The following is a 21,804-nucleotide window of genomic DNA, read 5'->3' as shown; positions in this document are numbered from 1 at the left end:
TTGTTTCCAGAATAAGCTCTTGTAATTAAGAAATGACTTATGCAGATTAAGAGTTTCCCATGAGGTACTCATACATATACATAGAGATTTTCTCAGAAATAAATGATGTGCTTATACAAGCTCCAAATTTCTTATTCTTTTCATTCCTCATCGTTTGTGTTTAAGCAACAGAAAATAGCAACTGATAGAGAAAAGAGGCCTATGGAACAACTAACTTTTGGAGGAAGTTCAGGGGAAAAAAGAAAGGTGACTCTTTTTGATTGGCTGTACCTATTTACATTAATCAGTCTCACATGGGTAATAATGTCAGATGTGCAACTTGTCGTTTAATAATGACATCTTAACATCCCCATCCAGAGGAAATGGGGGCTTTAAACATGACTTTCGTGGATATAATTCTATGATTTTCACTATGACTTTCATTCTTCTATATTCTGGCAGTGATACAAAAAATTGAGGTAGCTTAAAAGTAGTAACATGGATTCTTAAATAATGTGACTCTTCCTCTTCCCTTTTTAAAAATAAAGCAAATAAATAATGCTGCCGTCCCTTTCCCTCCTCAAACCTACGAATTCTCCAACTAACTGCATTCTCTAAGATTCAAATGCCTTTCTTCAACTTTTGAAATGCTACAATTGCTTATTCATAGATAAGCTTATCTTCACCTGAGCAGCCTGGGAATGCTTGTTTTCACAGTCCTTCTAAGTAATATTTGTCTCTGACACAAAACCAAAAACAGATTTATAAATGGATTTGGCAGAGGCACCTGACCACATTTAGGCCGGGCCTGTGATTTTTCTCTGACTAAAGCAGGGCCTGTAGGCACATGAGATTAAAAAAGTTAGTTTCACGTAACCTTTTTCAGATTCCTTTATACAAAAGCAAAGCCATCAGCCAAGACTTTATGGACTTGAAAGCATCTACAACTGAAAAAAAAAACCCACCAAAAAAACAACAAACAAAACCAACCCATCAAAAACTAGAAAGGACAAGCCAGACAGCATGATTTCAAGCTTGATTTTCTTTTGTGCTTAAGATCCCAGAGGAGTTACAAGCTCTCAAGAAACAGTCAGGAAAAAAAAAGATAAATCTGCAGTTTCAGCTGTAACTTGCACTTTTTTTTTTTTTTTTTGTCATGACTCTTGCTGCAAGTGTATTATTTTCCACAGCTGTTTGGGAAATTTTACCTACTTCGGTGCAAAGTCAGTCTTTCTTGGAAACTGAATTTAGTGCAGGCTGCAAGGTGCTGCACCAAGGCAGGTAAGAAGCAGTCGCACATCATGCTGCACTGACAGCTGTGTCCTCCAGAAACTCAGGATGAGCCGTGCAGCTGCTTATGATGAACACCTCTCAGTGGACTGCAGGTGGCTCAGCCTTTCCTGCAAGTGTACAGCTGAGGAAAGGATGCAAGCTACTTTCTCCTTTCTGCTCAAAAACTGGAGTCAAGTACAAACGGGGAGTCTAACCCTGGTGAGAAAACTGCTGGCAACTCCAGCCAGGCACCTGAAAGACTTCTGTAGTAGCAAGGATCAGTTATCTCTTCTTTGCACTAACAACTAAGACAATTGCATTAAGCCCACCTGCTATGCCTATGGTAGGGATGGGACAAATAGCAAACTGAGATGTTCCCACTGTGATTTGCTCTGAGAATTGGCTGCTGCAGCACAGTGACTCCACGCTGCTCCTGCTGCAGGCTGTAGCTTAATGCCACAATGTAGCCTGAACTCTATTCCCGGCCAGTTATCCCTCTATCTCCTGTTTTCAGCAAACTCAGAATTCAGCAGCCAGCTGTAAGCTTAATCTAACTTCAGAAAATAAATCAGAAGTATTAAAGCTTCATAAATCACCATCAGCTAATGCATATTAGAGAATCAGAACACTGCAAGAGGATAGCTGCAGCAGAACAATTTTTGTTTCATTTCTAATTTAGAACTACTATTATTTATTAGCTCTGCTGATATGACTTGAATGATTCCAAACTGTTATACCAATCTATCAGGAAAATCTGCTCTTCTGTAGTATTGAAAGTACTGTAGCAAAGCCAAAGGCTAGTGAAAAAATTGTATATAACTGCAGGAAAAAAATGCAGAGGGAAAAAGATGTGACTGTTTTCCATTTAAACACCATATAGGTGGTGTCTAGGTACTCAAATGGGGAAAGTACAGCTGACCCACTCTGTCACCTGTGCCTCCCATAGCTGGTGTGGATCTGCCACACTTGCCTGACAGTCTCTGCAGCTCCCAGGTTACATGGCTGGCATGATTAACATCAAGCATGAGCTTATTCCCATAAATAAGAGCTGACCCTATAAACAATGATGTTTCTTATGCATAACTAGCAACAACATATGCTAGAACTCACCAGACATTTGGGGCAGAAACCGGAGAATGTACAGTTATTCAATAATAGCATACAAAGCAATTGAGTGTTCTCAAAGGAAGGGGACGTGTCCTTTAGCAACCACTTGCAGATTTCACATTTGTTTCTTGAAACAGATTGCTTTTATTTTTTGGTGAATTGAGACATCCATGGGAGGCAGCACTAACATTTTAAGTGCTGTCTCCAGTGCCAGTCACACACCTGTGTTTTCTGAGCTTCTGCCACTCTCCAGGCTGTACTTAGATTATATTCCACACAATGTTCCATGATCGTGGCCAGTAAGTTTTTTTTTTGTGTGGTAGTTGATTTGGAGTTCAACGCCTCCATCTGCTATATAATGCATATAGCAGACAGGTTCAAGCGTGGTAAGGCTGCACTTCTCTTATGTACCATAAAGCCATTTAGGACTCGTTCCTAAGGAAGTTAAACGAACCACGTGCAAATGTAGGCTAAGGCAACACAAGGACCAGGTGGCTCAGAGCTTGCCATGGGGATGGGGTGGAGGAGTCACAGCAGCAAAACATAGTGGTTTTGCACCTGTGGTCCATGCCAACAACCTGCCGCCCCACATAGCTGCTGTTCTGCCTGCTCACCGGGCCGGACTGGCTCCAGGGACCAAGGAGGTGAGCTCAGGTACTGCGTATAACCTGACCAGGTGAAACAGAGTGCCCTCCTGCGTTATTTGCATTAACAGCCGGCAGTAGGATTTAAAACAGCACTGATGATCCGAACGCCTGTTACATACACCCTGCGGGAAGTGTTCAAACACTGCAAATCCTTTACAGAAAGATTATGTAAACACGCCGAGCTCGGTGCCGACATGGGAGGTCTGGGATGGAAGCGCCCGCTGCACAAACTAGCAGCAGTTACTGCGAGCAGCAGCTGCAACCCGCGCCCATCATTGCGGGAGTGGTTCCACCCGAAGTCACACCGCAACGCCTCACGTGCTGTAACCCGGGGGGGGGGGGGGGGGGGGGGGGGGGGGGGGGGAGGGCTGAAATTCGCAGCGGGCAAAGAGTTCATTTCTTTCCAGCTGAGCGCTCCCCACGTCCCTTCCAGCTCACCGGAGCGCTCTCCTTGAGACGGGGCAGCGAACCTGGGGCTGGGGGGGAGGACTCAGCTCGGCGGCACCGCGGGGTCAGGGCGGGGAAATCCCCAGGAACCCCCCCCTACCCCAGCGTGGGGAGACACCGCGTGAGTCACCGAGACCCTCCCCCCGCGCTGCTCTATCGCGGCGTCGGCGCTGTCAGCTGGCGGCAGCACCGCTCCTCGCCGCCCGCAGCCCGGCCGTGAGGATGGAGGGACGCGGACCGCACCTCGAGGGGCTCCGAGGGGCGGCCACGCTCCCTCGGACCGCGGGAGAGTGCTGCTGGAGGGCAGCGTGAGGCGGCTCGAGGTGCTCCCCACGCCCCGGGTGGGGAATGAGAGGCGGCGGCAGCGCGGGGCTGCCGGAGTCCGCCGGGACCCACCATGCGGGAACTGGCGATCGAGATCGGCATACGGGTGCTGCTCTTCGGGGTCTTCGTGTGAGTAGCGGCCGGGCAGAGGGAGGGGGTAACGGCATCGGCGGGCACCTCCGCTACGGCCTCAACTTTTCCTTCCTCGCAGCCGGGAGGCGGAGGGGAGGGAGGGGGCGAGGGGTCGGCAGCCCCTCAGCGCCGGGTGACAGCCGTCAGCCGCCCTCGGGAGCCCCGGGTGAAGGGGGGGGGGGGGAATGCAGGAGATTTTTGGAGAATGATGTTCCTAATGCTTTGTGGGAGAAGTGTGCAAAAATCAACCAACCAACCGAAAAAAAAAAAGCCAAAACCCAACAATAAACACCCCAAAACAACAACCCCTCAGACCTACTGCTACCGTCGTTTCGACGATTACGGTGGCAACCGAGTCTCGGCAGCCGGAGTGCTCTGGTTGCCCCGGGGCAGGCAGGCTCCCGATACTGGTACGTGGGAAGGGAATTCATGACAATCTGCTTGTTGAAAGCAGAAAGCAGCGACGTGTTTGTTAGTTTTTCTTTATTTTTTTAATTATTATTTTTTTTTTTTCTGACGGTTCTCCATGCATTGGCGCAGTGAGAAGTTCTGTTCTTCATTGAAGTTGGCTTGACGCTGAAAGATGAATATCCTAAACCTTTGCAGTTACTCTAAAGTGGCACAGAAGCGGGATCAGGTCCTGCTGCTGCCTGTTTGCCTGCTTAGCAGAGGAGTCGGTTTGACACAGTTGCATGTAGCAATAGTGGGGCATCTGACTTAACAGCTGCGATGCTGGTGTGCTTTGATCAGACTCCTTTCTGAGTCTCATGCTTAATGAATAACTTGCCCAGTTCTCTGGTAGTTGAATTTTTCCTCGGTGCTCATTTCTCTCTGATGCTCATTTGCATCAGTATATTTGCAGTGTGTCTAATCAGTGTCATCCTCTTCCTTTTAGGAAAGACTTTCTTTCAAAAACCCAAGAGTTACCTTTGATATCTTTTGATTCAGTTGCACCATTACCATAAAAGTAGTTCTGCTCCTTTCAACAGGGCTGTAATCTGGAATGCATGAGATTACAGGGTGAGAGCAGACCTCAGGATCCAATGCTACATCAAGATCAAACCTTTTGCATCTGTAATTCAGTACCTGCACCATCCATCATGACACTTTATTAATACAGCTTATTAAATCATGCCCCACTGTAGTAATAATTTCCTATGTTTTCCTTCAGTTCTTGTTTCCTCTCTAAAAGACTTTGTAATTTTTACTGTTCTTTATGCAGTTGTTTTAAAATTAACTGAACTGGTGGCTGAAGGAAATGCTTTTGGTGGAGTCACCCCATGGGTGCAATTGACATGTCTCATGGCTCATCTCCTGCCTTCGGAACTCTCTGGATTAATTTACATGTTGTATAGGAGGATTGGATCATTAGGATAGGTCATTTGGAGCATTAATTGGTATCTAAACATTCACATCAGGGTTGGCATTTGTTTTTGTGAATAACTGTGATTTATTTGTTGGTAATAATTGCAAGAATATAAACTCTTAACTAGACAAAATCAGTGGCTTTTATAGTGAAATAATACTAACCTCAAGTACTTCATTTTTGCTGCTGAAATTGCTACCACTGTTTGTTATTTTCCTCATCTTTTCAAAGAGGCACTAATCCTTGGAAACCCCTTTCTGTTTGTTATTTTCTGTGGCTTTGTAGACAACAAGAGTGTGTATTTTTATGAAGTTCTGAGCTCATTGAAATAAATATCTCTTCAAGAATGAACAATTACAGATGAAGTTGGAAGCCCTGGGACTGGAACCCAGGCAACAGCAGTGTAAGCTCTACTGCCAAAACTATTTCTAGGAATGAAAAGCCTGCGTGGTTCTGTCCTCCCTCAGAAATGGGTGCTGTTAGTTGAGGCCAGGTCTGAGATGCTAACAGTGGCACTGATGATTGCTGACCACGAATTGGGCCAAAGGGAATTAGTTCATCCTGAGAAGATGTTGATCACTTTGGTCACTGCAAACCAGACCTGCAAGTCCGAGCTTGAGGAGAATGGTTCCATAGATATGGGGCAGTCATGTAAACCATCTGTGCTTCCCAGATGTCTCTAGATTCAACTGACTGACTAATATAACTCAGAATGATACACTGGCATATTTTGTGCCATAAAAAGGAAAAGGTATGTGCTACACGTTATAGCTTTACTTGGTGATAAATGTAATTTTTTAAAAGTAGAGGAGTCAAAACTTATGTTGATTGTTGAAATTGAATGTTTTGCCAATTTAACTGTACACAGCAACAACAATCATATTTTCTATACTTGAGAGTGGCAACTTTTTTTTCTTCCCCCAATTGCTAAAATTGCCAACTGTACTCATTCCACTTAAAGGCAAAAAAAGCCCAATACTTTTATGTATGTTCTTTACCATGATAAGAACATACAGAATCATAACAAGTTATGCACATCTTGGTGGTTGTGTTTTTGGGTGAGTTCAGCAGGTTTTCAATAAAGCTAATGATAACAACTGTCTCATTCTAGGCATTGTGATCTTAGCAGTTGTGAAGTGTTCACTTAGCAATTAATGACTAGCTTAGGTATTGAAATTAAGTAGCTCAAGCTTCTGTGCATTAAGAGATCTGTACCGAAGGACATTTTATCTTTCAGGATTTACTACTGTTGAAGAAGAGATTAGTTAGGAGAGATTTATTTGAGGACTGACAGCAGCCTAAAATTCAGAAGCAGAATTTAAAAGCAACTGGTTGCAGTCAGAAACCTATTTGATGCTCACTTGGCTGGGAGAGTAACTAGATGCTCTCTGAGTACCCTTCAGCAGAGCAGCTCTCCAGCCATAAGTTACGAAATGCAGAGAGATCAGCTATATTTCTGTTCTTCCTTACAGCTTTTCCTGGTTCTTCAAGATGAACAGATTCATATTTAGTTCCCAAGATACTGAGCCTTTCACCTTTTGACTGAACTGTTCCTAATGAGCATAGATGATGCTCTGGTACATACTGGACAAAGAATATCCTCGCAGTGTAATTTGACCAGTTATTACATTATGTAGTTTCACATGTTTTTCCATTAAGCTTCAATCAATTATCATTTTATATTTAAGATTATTTGTTCAGAAGTATCTGTGAGTATGTAACTGGATTTCTGAAAGACTTTTTTCTTTTCATGTAAGGTATCAGAAATAGAAATGGTCTATTTACCTTATTTAATTTACTATAGCAACTGGAACAAATACTGTGATTATGGAAAAAGATCACACACCAGACTGAAGAATGATATATGATCTTGGATCCCAGTTTTCTCTGTGTTGTACTTATTCTGATGACTTGGAATGCTTTGTGATGCCTAACTGATGCTAAAACTCATTAAAAGTGATCAATTTTTCTGTTGCATGCAGATAGTGGCATTGTTGCTTATTGAATGTCTGATGAAAGCAAATTGTTTTGACTGTCTTGTTGTTATTAAGCCGACTGAAGAAAATATTTGTAACCTAGCCTGTGTTTTATGCAGGAGTGATGTCCTTAAAATGATATTCATCTGTTCTAAAAACAAGAAATACAATGAGTGGTATCTCTGAGTGAGCCTGAAATTGCCAGCAAGGCTGCATCTGTTGCAGTTGTTCACTTTTGGTTATCTTCTACAAGGAAAACTTCTTCAGCCATTTCGAGACCATAGTGTTGTCTTAATAGGAAGGGAAAAGAATTTGTGTCTTGTGGTATATTTAGTGCAGTGACTTTTAGTGTCAACAGCATATTGCTTGTGTTTCATGAGGTGTCTTGATGAAAACGACAGTCTTCCAAGGACTGCTTCATCAAACCTCAAGCTTTTCAGTGAGTGTGATGTGATTAAAATATAAATATCATTCAGAGTAATTGGATATCTTCCCTACAGCACAGTTTCATTAATAGTCTCCCTTGGGGCAAAGTGTTTATCTGCAGGCTGATACGCTTATACTTTACACACATGTGAGGGGACATTGTTAACTAGAAGTGACATCTTTTGCGTGTGTGCTTTGTTCAGACTCTGGCTTAAGTAAATGCAAACTGATTCAGTGTATTTTGGATCTCTTCAAAATGTACTATGTTATAGTCTTAATTGAGTTATGAATATGCGTGAAATGCTTTAGGCTGGGAGGCACTTTCAGGTAGGCTTCTTTGTCATGGGTGGGGGTCTGGATAAGTTGCCTTCAGAAATGATGCTGTGTATTGTCTTGTTAACACAGACAGAAAATCAATTAGATGAGGCAGTTCCACAGTGCTGCAGTTCTGCCTTCCTCTTTCCTGCACTTCATCTTTTCTCTTTAATATCCACTGGGTTTTGAAGGATAGACTGAGCTGGGACAGCTGAGCACTTGAAGAGCTGTAGGTAATGTAAGCAGAATGGTACCAAGAAGCAAAACACCAGGCTGTGACATCAAGATGTTTCCTCATGTTGACACAAACTGCACAAATCAGTTGGACCAGGACTGCAAAGGATGCTTCAAGGCTAGGATCTGTAGGTGCAGAGACAAGTTGGTATTTGGCCACATGAGGCTTGTTAGTCTGTGTCCTTTTTTCTTGACCTTAAACTTTGACTTGGTTTAGAATCTGTTTTTTGATATCAAGTCATGGACTTTACTTCTCTGTACCCTAATATCTCATCTGTGAAGGGAGAATAATACTTTTTATGACCCTTGATTCATTTAGATGATAAATTCTTTATTAAAATGCATGTGGACAGTAGCCAGACCCACTGAACAGTGGATTTTCTAGGAGCTTTTTCAGTGTTAGTTTCACAAATAGTAATGATAATAGGAAGTGAGAGTATCCACGCTCTTGATTACTGCCTGTTTAAAAATAGGCACTCTATTGTAAACCGTAATTGAGATTATGCTAAAATGAGGGAATCGGTAACCCAGGCTGAGCTCTCCTCCACTGAGCAGGGTTAATGCACAGTCAAGGGATAGACTGGCTTTAAAAAAAAGACCTTATCCTTTATGATGCCTACGATCTGAAGGTATATATCAAAGGTTGCACGTGGAGCTTCAGAGGCTGTGTGTGGGGCTGCAACAGGCTTGTTCTGTGCTCGGCAGAGTCCAGGATACCTTTGAAGCAATGGAAGAATTAGAATGCCATGGAGCTTCCCTAACTCACTGATACACCACAAAGTAACCTGAATTACTATTTTTTTTTTAAGCTTCTCTCAGCTGTGTCTCCTTGAGAGGTTACTGTAAAACAGAAGTTCCTAAGTACCCTTTGTGCCCAGTGTAATACAAAGCACACAACGCAATGGCTGTGTGCCTGTCCTAATATAGATGAAATATCACCAAGCGAACAGACACAATTGCAGTTCGGTGCTCACAGAGCTGAAGCTTCTGTTTGCATTATTTTCTTATTTTATTTATTGAAGCTAAGGTAGTATTTTGTTTAAAAACAAAACGAAATTTATTCAGGAAAAAGCTGCACCTGTACGGTATTGGGTTTTGGGTTTTTTTTTTTTTGCTTTTTTCTGTGTGTGTGTGCAGACTTCTGTCTGTTCAAAAGATAAACAGAAAACTACGAAACAATCTCAATACTTTTAGATTGATTGTGCCAGTGAGTTCATTCTGTTTGCCTTACCTGAGTTCCAGGGAACAAAATGGGATCTAATGTCAAGAATTCTAATTTTTCTGTGAGTGGGACAGGGTTCACAGATTTGTCCGTAGCTAAACTTGTGCATGAACCCATGCTGAAAAATGATATTTTCTTAAATGCCAAAGCGTCTGCTCCAGATTTTTGAGGAGTAAATGGTGACTGTGTCTCTTCCCCTTGAATCCTACGTGCATGTTGGCTTTGGCACTTCTCTCTCAGCCTTAGTTGAGGACATTTTATAGCTAGAATTTTACTAAGACTAATATGGTTTCTGTAAGGGAAAGTCTTTAAAAAATTGAATTCTATAGTTTGATCTAAGCACAGTCAGGCAGTACTGTCTATGAAAGCCTTTGCCATAAGAAATAGAGTTGTGCCGCAGTCTTGTTGCTGAGACCATGCTTCTGCCTAGCTCCTGGCATGGTGACTCTAAATCTTTGGTCTCCTAATCTAGTGATGACTTTGAAAACTTAGTGCTCAGAAGTAGTTGGCAGAATCATTTATGCTGAAAGTGGATTAAAGTCTAGAGTTAGTGTATTTCTTGTCGTGGTTTTTTTTGTTTATTTTTCAGAATAATAGCTTTACATATGATCCAATTGGATTGTCCTTAGAGAATAAACAAAATTGTCATTAAGTGTGGCACTTGAAATAAACTTTCCATAGTTTATCATCTTTTTAAGGTATTTTAATTCATGTTTTTCCTTCTCCTTGCATATTTGAAATCACTGTATTACCATGCAAGAAACTGTGTCTGATCTCCATTATTCTGAAGAAAACCAAATCAGGAACATTGCACATTTGTAAAAAAGATTGCTGCAGTCCCTGTGTACTGTATTAGTTTATTCTTCTGCATCACAAAGTGTTTTTGTCTTTTACTACTACTGAGTATCTTCCTAGTTCAAATACCACTGACTTTTAATTAAAATTACCCATAGCTAAAATGGCATAAGTGTAATGTTGGCTGGGTTTATTTTTTGGTGGTGATAGGGCTTTTTTGTGGGTGTTTGTTTGTTTTTAAGTGTAGGTTAGCATAACAGGATTTGCAACTGGTGACTTTGTAAGAAGTGGCTGATTAAGATAACTCAAGCAAGTAAATTTGAAAGAATTGGGGGAATGAGATAATAGGAGGGTATAGAAAACTTTTGTTCTTGAATGGAGGTGTGTGGGGAAAAGGTGGAAATAATTGAGCTGTTGAGTCTAGAAATAACTGTAATTTCCTCCTCTAAGTGGCTGCTGTAGTGACATATAAAGAGAACAAACTGTTTTTTGTGTCCTTTGGGAACTGTAGAGGAAGGAATGAAGCAAGGGAAACTTTGGCAGAGCGTAGGGAAGTACGACCCAATTTTAAGGACATCTGAGTGCTGGGATGGATTGCCTGTGGCATATGTGGAATCTCTACCACTGGAAATTTTTAAAAGCAAGTTATTCTAAAATGAGGAGGTTCTTTTTATCTGAAGTTGAAGCTGCATTACTAGAGGAGATAGACTTGGTGGCCTTGTAGGCTGACATGAAGTGACTTAGTGGACTGTAACTTGTACTGCCTGAGCATCTGTCCCAGCATGTGGGAGGAGTTGAGACATCAAAGCAACGTTTCATGTTTGGCTCATGCTGATAGGCAGAGAAGGGAATGGCATTACTAATCACAGAATCACAGAAGTGGAGGGGTTGGAAGAGACCTCAAGAGATCCATCTCGTCCAAAGCCCTCTGCCAAAGCAGGCTCTCTAGACCAGGTTGCACAGGTAACAAGTTACTTGGAGAATACTTCACCAAAGATGGAGCAGAAGCTGATCATCCCACGTGGCTGGAAGGCATTGCAATGTGAGATACCGTATTGTATAGATTCTGCATTGATGAGTGTGAGGAAGATGAAATCTTAGATCACATGAAATGTTTCACCATGCAGTCATGCACTTCCGCATTTTACTGTATTTTGAGTAAAGTGTTATACTGCTGTCCTCAGAATTGATGATGGAGGTATAACTGTCAGCTCAGATATGTTTCAGCTTTGAAGGATTTGTGGCACTCTGCCAAATATAGTGAAACCTTACAAATTGAAAACAGCATGGAGAACATCATTTGATATGAAGTGTTATATTTTCATTAGCTGCTAATTTTCCTTAATGGGAGAACATGTCTAAAAGCCTGAGTAACCAACACCGAAGCCATTAATAGTTTTATTTCTCTAGTGTCCAAGGTACTTTATAGGAGTGTAGCTCTTGCTATTTGACTTCAGTAATTATCACAAAATGATAAAAGTGATGTTCGTGTTCCCTGTTACTACATCTTTTTTTGGTCATTATTAAAGCTATCCTCTAGAACATGTAATTACTCACACAAGTGTTTTTGGAGCATGTGATTTTACTATAGCTGGATTTGATTTTGAATATAGTTAGGCATGTTTTATTTTTTTTTATTTTTTTTTCCCCTTGGACAATAATGAAGTCATTGCATAAAGCAACTTGAAAGGAAAAACTGAAACAAAATGAGTCATAAATTCATATTAAATTTTGTGAATATCTTGGCCCAGAAACTGTCTCTTAAATTATACTGAAGTGTTTCATTTTATAATTTGCATTTTAAAAGCTTTTTTTTTATTAAGATTAAACTGAGTTTTATAGATTTCCAAGCAAACAACAACAACAACAACAACAACAAAAACCTGTTGTGGTTAAAATAAGATGGTTGTGCTTGATCAAGGATTAATGATTGCATTTCATGTAAAGAAATTCTTGATTGAGCCTTCTAGATTTATTCATAGTATTTTTTCCCTTTCTCAATTTCTAAGCATCTCCTGTGCTTTTGGTCCAAAAGAGGATGGCACTCAGCTCTAGCATTGGACTATTTATTTCATGCTGACTTCATCCTCACTTTTCTTCAACCTCTATCACTTGTGGCTTATGCTTTTTGAGAAATACGTGGATTGGCTTCACTGCACATTCATGTATGAAGTATGTATGCCACAGCCACCTGTTATAGAGTCATCATATGTTTTGAGTTGGATCTTTAAAGGCCATCTGGTCCAATGTACCACAGTGAGCAGAGACACCTCCAGCTCCATCAGGTGCTGAGAACAAGGTCAGTTTTGACCTTGAATGTCTCCAGAAACAGGGCATCCACCACCTTGCTGGGCAACAAGTTCTAGTGCTTTACTACCCTTACTGTTTTCTTTGGGTTTTTTTTTTTTTTAAGAAAAAAAATATTTTTTTTCTCTTGGTTTGAAACCATTTCCACTTGTCCTATCATAACAAAGCTGCTAAAGAGTCTGTCCCCTTCTTTCTTAGAACTCCTTTAGATACTGACAGGCCGCTCTCTGCTCTCCCTTGAGCCTTCCCTTCCCCATGCTGCACAGTCCCAGCTCTCTCAGCCTGTCCTCTTAGGGAATTCTTCCATCCATTATATAATCTTTGTGGCTCTCCTCTGGACACCCCCTTGGTGGAGGCATGCTGGTTGTGTCATATCAACTCCCTCTCTTCCATGCGCCTTAGCATATCTTCCAGGAGGACCTGTTCCATGATCTTCCCTGGTGCAGAGGTGAGGCTAACCTGACAGGTTGGTAGTTCCCTAGCTTTTCCTTTCTACCCTTCTTAAAAATGAGTGTGTTGTTACCTTTTTTCCAGTCACCAGGGTCTTCACCTGAATGCCATGATGTTTCAAATATAATCGGGAGCGGATTGGTGGCTGTGCCAGCCAATTCCCTCCTCTGCTTAAGGGGAACAGCAGTGCTTGCTAGCTATGACACAAATGATAAGGTTGCATATGATAAATGTGTTCTAGACTAAAAATAAGCCTAGAGTCAATAGGAGAGAGTGGTGCACAGGTATGAAAACAGAAGAAACTTTATCAGGCTACTCAGTGCTATCAATTTGCTATAACATTCAGGTAATTGTCCAAGGAACTGCAGAGAGCTGTTAGGCTAAAATGCATGTGAAATGATAAAAATCAATCATTAAAATGCACGGAAAGCAATATTTTGACTGTCTGCAGTGTATTTTGATTCATTATTTGAATACTTGCTTGGGTGATTTTAACCTGTAATATGAATTCTACTCTTCCATTATTTACAACAGTGTAACACTACAGGCTCTGAAACTTCTGCTGGCTGAGTCAATGTTTGAGCTACTAAAGGATTTCTTCCCATCTCCCCAGAAACACACATAAGCACACACAACTTTTGTGAAATAGATTTTATAGTAGGATATACTTAAAAATATAGTACAGAGGGAACAATTAATACTATAAATTGTGCTTTTATTAACTAAAATGATAGATAAGCAAAGAAAAGGTTGTGCAATGCTTTTCATTTTATTGGCATCTATACCACTGTAAGACTGTATCAGTGTTGATTGTTCCCACTGCAAGTTGGAACACTGCAGCTCTACTGCATTGACTTAAGTACACTATCTTGACAGTAAAGAGCAGCTGTAACTCGCTTGCCTTGTGCATGACCTGCATCACTGTTGCTGTGTGAGCAGGGATCACAAGAACTGAACAGCTTTTTTGCATCAGAAGCTTCTAAATGCTAATTTTTTTTTTCAGACCTTATTTATTTATTTATTTAATATTCTGCTGAACAGGAAGATAAAGAGGCGAAGATCAATTTCCATGTTATGTGAAAGAAAATGTAAAACATAAAAACAGCCTAAATATGACAACGTGACTCATTTTACAGTGCTTTTTTTCTGTTTCAGTATAACGGCTTGTCTCCTGCTCCTCTGTTCAAAGCTGCAATGCAGCATGACCAACTATTCCCAGTTCCTTTCACTGTGCTTAATTCCACATATTCCACTTCTTTAAGGAAGAAGTGATGGCTGAAAGGTTGTATCTAAGCTGGTTATGTATTTTAACTCGCAGATGCCTTACTTTTTTCCCTGTGCGTGGAAGTTTTCCGGATTTAATTTCTTCATTCTGGCAATAATGAAGCTCAGCCCTGTTTAGGGCATGCAGGTAAACATGCAGGTAGCACACAAACAAGGAGATTGTAGAAACTGAAAGCTCTTGAATTCTTTAGGGGTGGAAGAGCAGCCGTTTTGTTCTGTTGATGGCTAATGTTATTTGCATGGAATCAGAATCGTAGGGGTTGGAAGGGGCCTCTAGAGATAATCTAGACTATCCTTTTCTCTTTTCTTGTAGGTTTAGTGTGCCTGAGATGATGTCACAGGAGGGAAATGTCCAGAGATAGTTCAAATGCCGTGGTAGAGAAAACAGTAGTGATATAATTTATAGACTTAAGGAGATTGATGTTAGATTATTATACTCTAAGCTAGTCTCTTTTCAGTGTTGTGAAAGAATTGCTGCCTCGCTATTTTGTATTTTCTAAGAGTATTTACATATCATTTATATATTGTCTCATAAACAGCAAGAATCCTGTCATTTAATTCATATTATTTCTTGAAATTGGGCTAAACTTGGAAGGGAAAACTTGAGCAGAAGTGTTGGGTCTGGTTTTAATCTGTTTCTTCCTTATATTTGGTTTGGGTACATGTAGCTCAGGTCATATGCTTCAGCAGACTTGGGCCTGATCCCTGGCACGGCTGGTGAAGCCTGAGTAAATACAGTCTCAAATAGTTCATCAGGGAAGGGTCCAGTGGCTCAAAAATATTTAGAAACTTGTTACCTTTTTAGGCACATTGTTGAAGAGCTTGTCTCACCTTGTGGTTGATTTTGTTGGCCAAGCTATAGTAAAGTTTGCTTTGACTGGGATGCCATGCTAGCTGCAAGGAGAACAGAAAGCAGGATGACCATTCGGTGCTGGAAGAAGGTAAAAAAAAAAAAATTTGGAAACTCTTCCATCAGTGCATCTGGAAAATATGACAGCCATCATTTTATATACCTGTTATATTAAACTGCATCAGGATTTATTTTAAATCTCTTACTCAAAATGGTTTCTCATATCTAGAGGGCTAGTGTGGCCATATGTGCTGATTAAATGTAATATTGCAATTGCTAATTTAAAATATTTAGAAAACTTTTCCATCAGGTGATAGTGATTCATCCAAAACCAAACTTACCCTTGAGAAAATAACCTCTACTTTCCATTGTTGTTAAATAAAAACAAGATGTGAATACTTTTAAAATTATTATTTTATTTTTTTCCTTATATTTCTTTATACATAATTTTACTAGATTAATGTCTGCCCATTTTCATCTTTATTGCTGCAGTTCTGTTCTTCTGTGCTTTCTAATTTAATGCTTCTGCTGATTTCCATTAGTTATGTGGAAGTCTTGCTAATTTTAGTTGTGTTTTAAATGAAACAAAGCTTCATATGCCTCAGCTGAGACATGCTGTTTTAGGAATGCTATTAGACTGACATTGTTCTTCATTTGGGATATCCATATGAATATTAGGACTGCAAATCATTGTTTTGCTAGGAGTAGAAGTAATAAAGACAGTTTCTCAGGTGTAAGAAAAGATCAGCCATTGACTAGACAAGTGTCACAGAAGGAGACTTTTGCTAATCTTAATAGCATCTATTCTAATCTACAAATTAAGCTGCTAAAATAAGGTATAAAAGGTATGCAATGTTTGGAGATGTTCAAGATCAGGCTGGCCAGGGCTCTGAGTACCTGATGGAGCTGTAGGCATCCCTGTTCATTGTAGGGGAGTTGGACCAGATGACCTTTGAAAGTCCCTTCCAGCTCGAAGGATTCTGTTTCTATGTTAAACTAGTTATATTCACTTTCTGGCAGTACTCTGCTCAGTCTTAGTGAAGAGGATTTCTGCAAGTATAGACAGGCAACAGATTCTCCCATTTCTGTAGTAACAAAAACTGCCACTGAATTGCCTTCGTATGGCATTTGTGGTGCATATTATCTACCCTGTGTCCTGCAGGTCATTCAAACCCAATAAAGCTTCATGTTAGGGTTTTGAACCGTTAATCAAAAGCGACAGGTGTATACGCTACATTGTATTGGGAAGTACATAACTTAGCTTTTTAGTGAAGGTAGATATAAAACTTCCCTTTCATTGTTAGAGCTGCTTCTACATCTCCACTCAGTGCAAGCGTAAATTGCTTAAATTGGCTTAGTGCAGTTACAGTGTGATGGATAAAATAACAAGTTTCCATCAAAGTTTATGAAGAATCAATAAAAACATTAATTTATTTTCCCAAGTGCTTACACTCATACATGTAAGCAACAGTATTTGATTTTGTATTCCAGCTACAGACCCTGTCAAGCTTCTAATACTTTCTCTGGAATTATCCACTAAAAAGTTTTAATTTCTCTTTAATATTACTGTGAAGAAGCAAGAGTAGATTGTTTTTTGTCATAAGTTATTCTCAGGTTGTTTTTTTTTGTCAACTGACAAGATATAAATGCTTTTCCAGCTACTAGTATGTGTCAGGTAAGAGCAGATCAGTTAAAATCTGAGGTTCAGATGTGAGCAGACAATGTGCAAAGGGAGTGTTCAGAGTGATGCACCCAACAGATGCTGCTTTCGGTTGTACCTAGGTCATTGGCTTGAAATACCTAAAGGAAATTCCTTCACAGCTGTTGTGCTCTATGCTGCACTGTACTTCATGGCACTTCTTTAACAGCTTTGAGGCTGTGTATCAGTTGTGTGAGAATGTTTCACTGAGTTATGTATTGTGCATATCCTGCTGTAATTAGGAGAAGCTGAACAGAGCCCTCCCAGCTTCTGTCCTGCTGGTGCCTTTCGCAACTGTGCAGCTTTAATGTCAGGATAACTGATTGCACTATTTAACTTGACAGGTACATGACAAAAGCTTTTATTACTGGATCTGAGACCTGTTTTGGGGAATATTCAAATAGAGAAGCATCCATGAAAGGAAGTGTGTGATGTGGCTCAAGCAGCACAAACACAGCTAGTTTGTTTTGGTGGCAGGGGAGTTGATAAGTTTGCTTAGAATGGGAATGATGGTCAGACTCAAATTTATTTTCAGAAATCCTTGGCAGTGATTTTTAGGGGGGAGCTAATGGACACCTGCAGCTTTGCTCCTCTGCTCAAATGAGGAATGGGATTAAAAAAACCAAACATTTTAGGATCAGATCAGCTTGTCAAAGAGCTTGGTGACCTGATATAAAAGACCGAGTGCCACAATCACGTTTGTGCTCTTCTGATGCTTTCTCATGCCAGCAGTATGATCGTAATTGTGGGCTCATCTATCCTATGCTCTCTTATTCTTGTTGGTAGATTTGGAATGTTCATATTCCAGCATTTAAAGGTTTCTGTCTTACCTGCTTTGCCACTTATTGCTCTGCCCCTGTTCTTAGTGACTTCCAAATGTCATTACTTCTTGGTTTCTTGCTGCAGAATGCTGCAGGATGGTAGTATGGGAAATGAAGAGCATGGTGGAAGCACAAGTATTAGAGTATTTATGCAGTGTTTGATTCATTTACTACCAATGAATTTTACCTTGACTGGTTTGTAGGTGGTGCTTGCGAAGGAGTTATCTTACAGGGTTAAATGTTAAATGAAAATTTGGCTAATGTAACCTGGAAGTGCTTATGTCCTTAGAGAAGAAGGAAAGTTTTATTTAGTGTAGCCTTTTAGGCAGTAAGTTGGGATACCCAAAGGAACTTCAGGTGCTTGGGCATGTGTTCTTCTCTAAGGTTTTTCATTTTTACTACTCTGGTTTCTCTTACTTTCCTTTAAAAGTGACAGTAAAAGGCTTTTGATGTTAATGGAAGTTCTTTATGCTTTCAGTATGTGCTGTCAGGCTGACCTGATTAAAACTGTGCTTATTAAACCATTAAAAATGCTGAGTAAATATGTAAATGTGCAGAAAACGTGAGGACATGAAGCTAATAGTGTATTTTTATCTACTTATGCCAAGGAAGCTTTGCAAGTTGCCTACCTGCTACCAGTATTATATCATTGAATTTCTATTGTCAGCCATAACAGAAAATGTCTGGAAACTAGCTTTCTTTATCCAAAGGCCACATCCATTTCTAATAACATCTAATTGTTTAAACAAGCTTGTGTTAGCTTATGAATAGTAATAGACTGAACTTTTGGTTAGAATGAAGGAGCATAAATCACTAAGTGTCAGGCTGCTTAGAAGCTAGTATGTCCTCATGATTGTTTAATAGACTACAAAGGGAATTGCCTTCAAGCTAGTGAAATCTTGTACCCAAACGCCCATCCGTGATGCTCAAATAAAGAAGAGAATTGTTCTCATATGAATTTTGGTTATAAAAATTTAATTAGCAGCTGAGCTACTTCTGAGGATGGAAGAAGTGATTTCTTTTGATGTAGACACTTTCCTTTGACTGTTTACTTTAAATTTCTGTATTGCTCACACAGACATAATATAATGCCTTCTATATCTATAGTTTTCACTTTCAGTGGTGATTTTGAACTATTTCTTTACATAGTTTCAGCATTTTTTGTTTGTTTGCACTGTGTTTCTGCATAACATTTGAATGCTTTCCTTGGAAGAAATTAAGAACACAAGTAAGAGGGGAAAAAATGGATACATAATGAAATTTAGTAGGCAATGGATAAAAAACTGCTCTTACTAAACAAGGTAATAATTATTATGAGTATTACTGACATTGGTAGATTCATTGATGTTAAGCTTTCTTTACAAGATTACAAACAATATATTATAATTGGAAAATTAGTAGTCAACTGGAATTGTTTTTTTTTTGTTTTTTTTTTTTACAATTTCATCTTTTTAGCGCAGGTATTCTTTTGCTTTTAAAGAAATTCAGTCTTATGATCGTGTGTATTTTCAGGATCTAACCATGATTCCTGAGAGAATGATGAAATTTCTTAAAGTAAATCGATTTTTTTTTGTTTCTTCAATTTTATTTTTAATTATCTTACATAATTATGAGAAAAGAAGAAAGAACAAAGAGGAGAAAAAAACAACCCGCATCTTTAACTTTCTTAGCATCTGCTCATAATGTCAAATGTCATCATGTCAAAATAATTAAATCTCTGGTCTAATGTGGCACATTTTCTAAAAGTACGTTGGTTCTTGGATATACCGAGGTCACCTTGAAATGTATGGAAGAAAATATTTGTGTATTGTTTATTCTTAATGTTTTGAAGAAACGCCTTGAGGCCTAGATACGTCAAAGGACATGTTTCTGCTTCAAGGCTTCCTCTGTAGCATGTCCATCAGCTCCAGTGCTTTGAGATTTGCTTCAAAACAGTCATCAGACCTTGGAGAGTAGTTCAGAAAAGATGTAACAATCTGAAAGGTGTAGTCATAAGATTGTAGAATTACAGATTGGGTTGGAAGGGACTTTAAAAGTTGTCTGGTTCTAATGTCTTTGCCATGGGCAGGGACATTTTCCGCTAGATCAGATTGCTAAAAGCCCTTACAACCTGACTCAAGTGCCTCCAGGGATGGGGCATTGACATCTCTGGAAGCATTCTGAATGACCTCTCTTCCCACTCAGGTATTAACAGCACCACAAACTTAGTACTTGCTGAAAGTATACTCGATCCTGCTGTGTATGTCACCAGTGAAGCACGCATCAGCGGTCTCTACCTAGACATCAAACTGTTGACCATACTTCTTTGAATATGGCATCCAGCCAATTTCTTTTCATCATACAATTTAGAGGCAAGGTTGTTGTGTGGGACTGCACTGAAGGTTTCCCAGTCAGCCAGTGCTGCCACTGTTGTGGTTTCAAACACACACTTTGTATTGGATAACTAGTACATAATTTCTTCAATGTAAAACATCTGCAATGTGTGATTTTTCTAATCCCACAATATTTTGCACACTTTTCCCACAAATGTATAACAGGATAATGGAATTTATTTGAAGTTGTAGAATGTAGACTTTTAAAAAGCATTTTCCTATATTAATGAAGGTTTTAAAAAGCATTGTTGTAGGATAGGAGTGTATTATAAAGGTAATTAATAACCACTATACCATAATTAGTCTGAGGGGAAGTTTTAAATAATCCTGAGTTTTCTGGGTTTTTTTAATCATCAGTTCCAATATATATATATATATTTAATATCTTCATTTGTTATTTTCAGTTTTACAGAATTTTTGGATCCATTCCAGCGGGTTATCCAGCCAGAAGAGATCTGGCTGTATAAAAATCCTTTGGTGCAATCAGACAACATACCTACTCGTCTTATGTTTGTAAGTACTAAATTTGATGACCATTTGATATCTATAAACTAAATCCACTACCGTTTGATAAGCAGTTAGAAACCTTTCATAAGAACAGCTTGTTCCTTTATTTCTCGTGACCATTATTTTCCAAACCAGGAATGTCCAAACATGTAGTGAATTGTGGAGAGTTTCTAAAAACCAGTAATACATGACAGACATAATTTAGGAATGTTGGTTTTTAAGCTTAAGGATTAAAGTAGTGTTAAGTAGAGAGGTGCTAGAGAAACGATTAGTGATAGCTTTTAGAATAAGCTGGTTGTGTGACCTCACTAAACCTTGTTATTAGGCTAAGTGCTCTTATTAGGTTAAATGCTTTAATTTTGAAATCCGATTTGCTTTAGGCACAGTAGGCACTAAGATTCTTGTCTCTCCAAATAATTTTTTTTTCCATGTAGACAAAACCTTTGTTTTAGCCTCTGCCAACAGTCCTGAGGTATCAGGAGTGTATTAAATGCACAGTAGAGCTCCTTTGCTGCCCCTGTTCTGGTTCCCCATGGCATGGCTTATACTGACACGTAGACTGACTGTCTCATTCTGGCTGTTGGTCTGTTATCAAAATTCATGGGTTTGGTAAGCTTCAGTTGCAATAATGATACAATATCAAATACTCTACGTGTATATGAGATCAGTAAGATAGACCAGTTGGGGCTTATAGTTTTGGCTGTTAAAACAGATACCTGTCTAGAGAAGCTCTGTCAGTCCTAGTAGACTTTTTTCAGGAAGGGGCATGGCAGATGTGGTCAAATCCTTCTTCTTGTGTTTAAATGATTTCAGTGAAGCCAGGGTTTTACTGTTCAGATGAAATACCTGAATTTAGAATAAATATGATTCAGATATATTGTATTAATTAAACATGGAATGGCTTAAACATATTTCCTGTTTATGAGGCAACAACATATTCCAGCCTTCTACAACAGTGGCTGAAGTCCTGGTTTTAAGTTCACCAACTTACTTATTTATATTGCACTAAGGATCAGCTATATTAAGTACTTTTTCAGCCTAAAGGGATGAATTGGTATTATTTTATAGTGAATCACTGTACAGGAGTTTTCTTTGGTGATGAAACTATTTTTGAAACTGGTTGGAGTGATCATTATTCCTTTCTCTGTACTCTAGCAGTATCCACTGGGAAGAATAATTCTGGGTTGTAAGTGTAGTACATTTCCTTGTTACCAACTTCATAAAGAGCCAGCTCTTGGTATACTTTATGGCAGCTGGAACTTACATGAACCT

The 21,804-nt window shown here is 39.6% G+C and overlaps 1 protein-coding gene across 1 annotated transcript in view; it reads left to right on the top strand.

Moving 5' to 3' along the window:
- Positions 1-3,681: 3,681 nt before the first annotated feature.
- The window catches only part of PLPP4 (phospholipid phosphatase 4), a 44,202-nt gene continuing 26,079 nt past the window's right edge, over positions 3,682-21,804 (top strand). The window contains exons 1-2 of the mRNA XM_065746417.1: positions 3,682-3,905; positions 20,430-20,538. Coding sequence (XP_065602489.1) covers positions 3,850-3,905; positions 20,430-20,538 — 165 coding nt within the window. The 5' untranslated portion in view covers positions 3,682-3,849. The remainder of the gene's footprint in view (positions 3,906-20,429; positions 20,539-21,804) is intronic.

This window comes from Cyrtonyx montezumae, unplaced genomic scaffold, assembly GCF_038088225.1.
Source record: "Cyrtonyx montezumae isolate F1298 unplaced genomic scaffold, pur_monq_1.0 scaffold_4, whole genome shotgun sequence".
NCBI lineage: Eukaryota > Metazoa > Chordata > Aves > Galliformes > Odontophoridae > Cyrtonyx > Cyrtonyx montezumae.
Note: the sequence above shows the minus strand (reverse complement) of the source record. Positions and strands in the feature narration are given on the sequence as shown.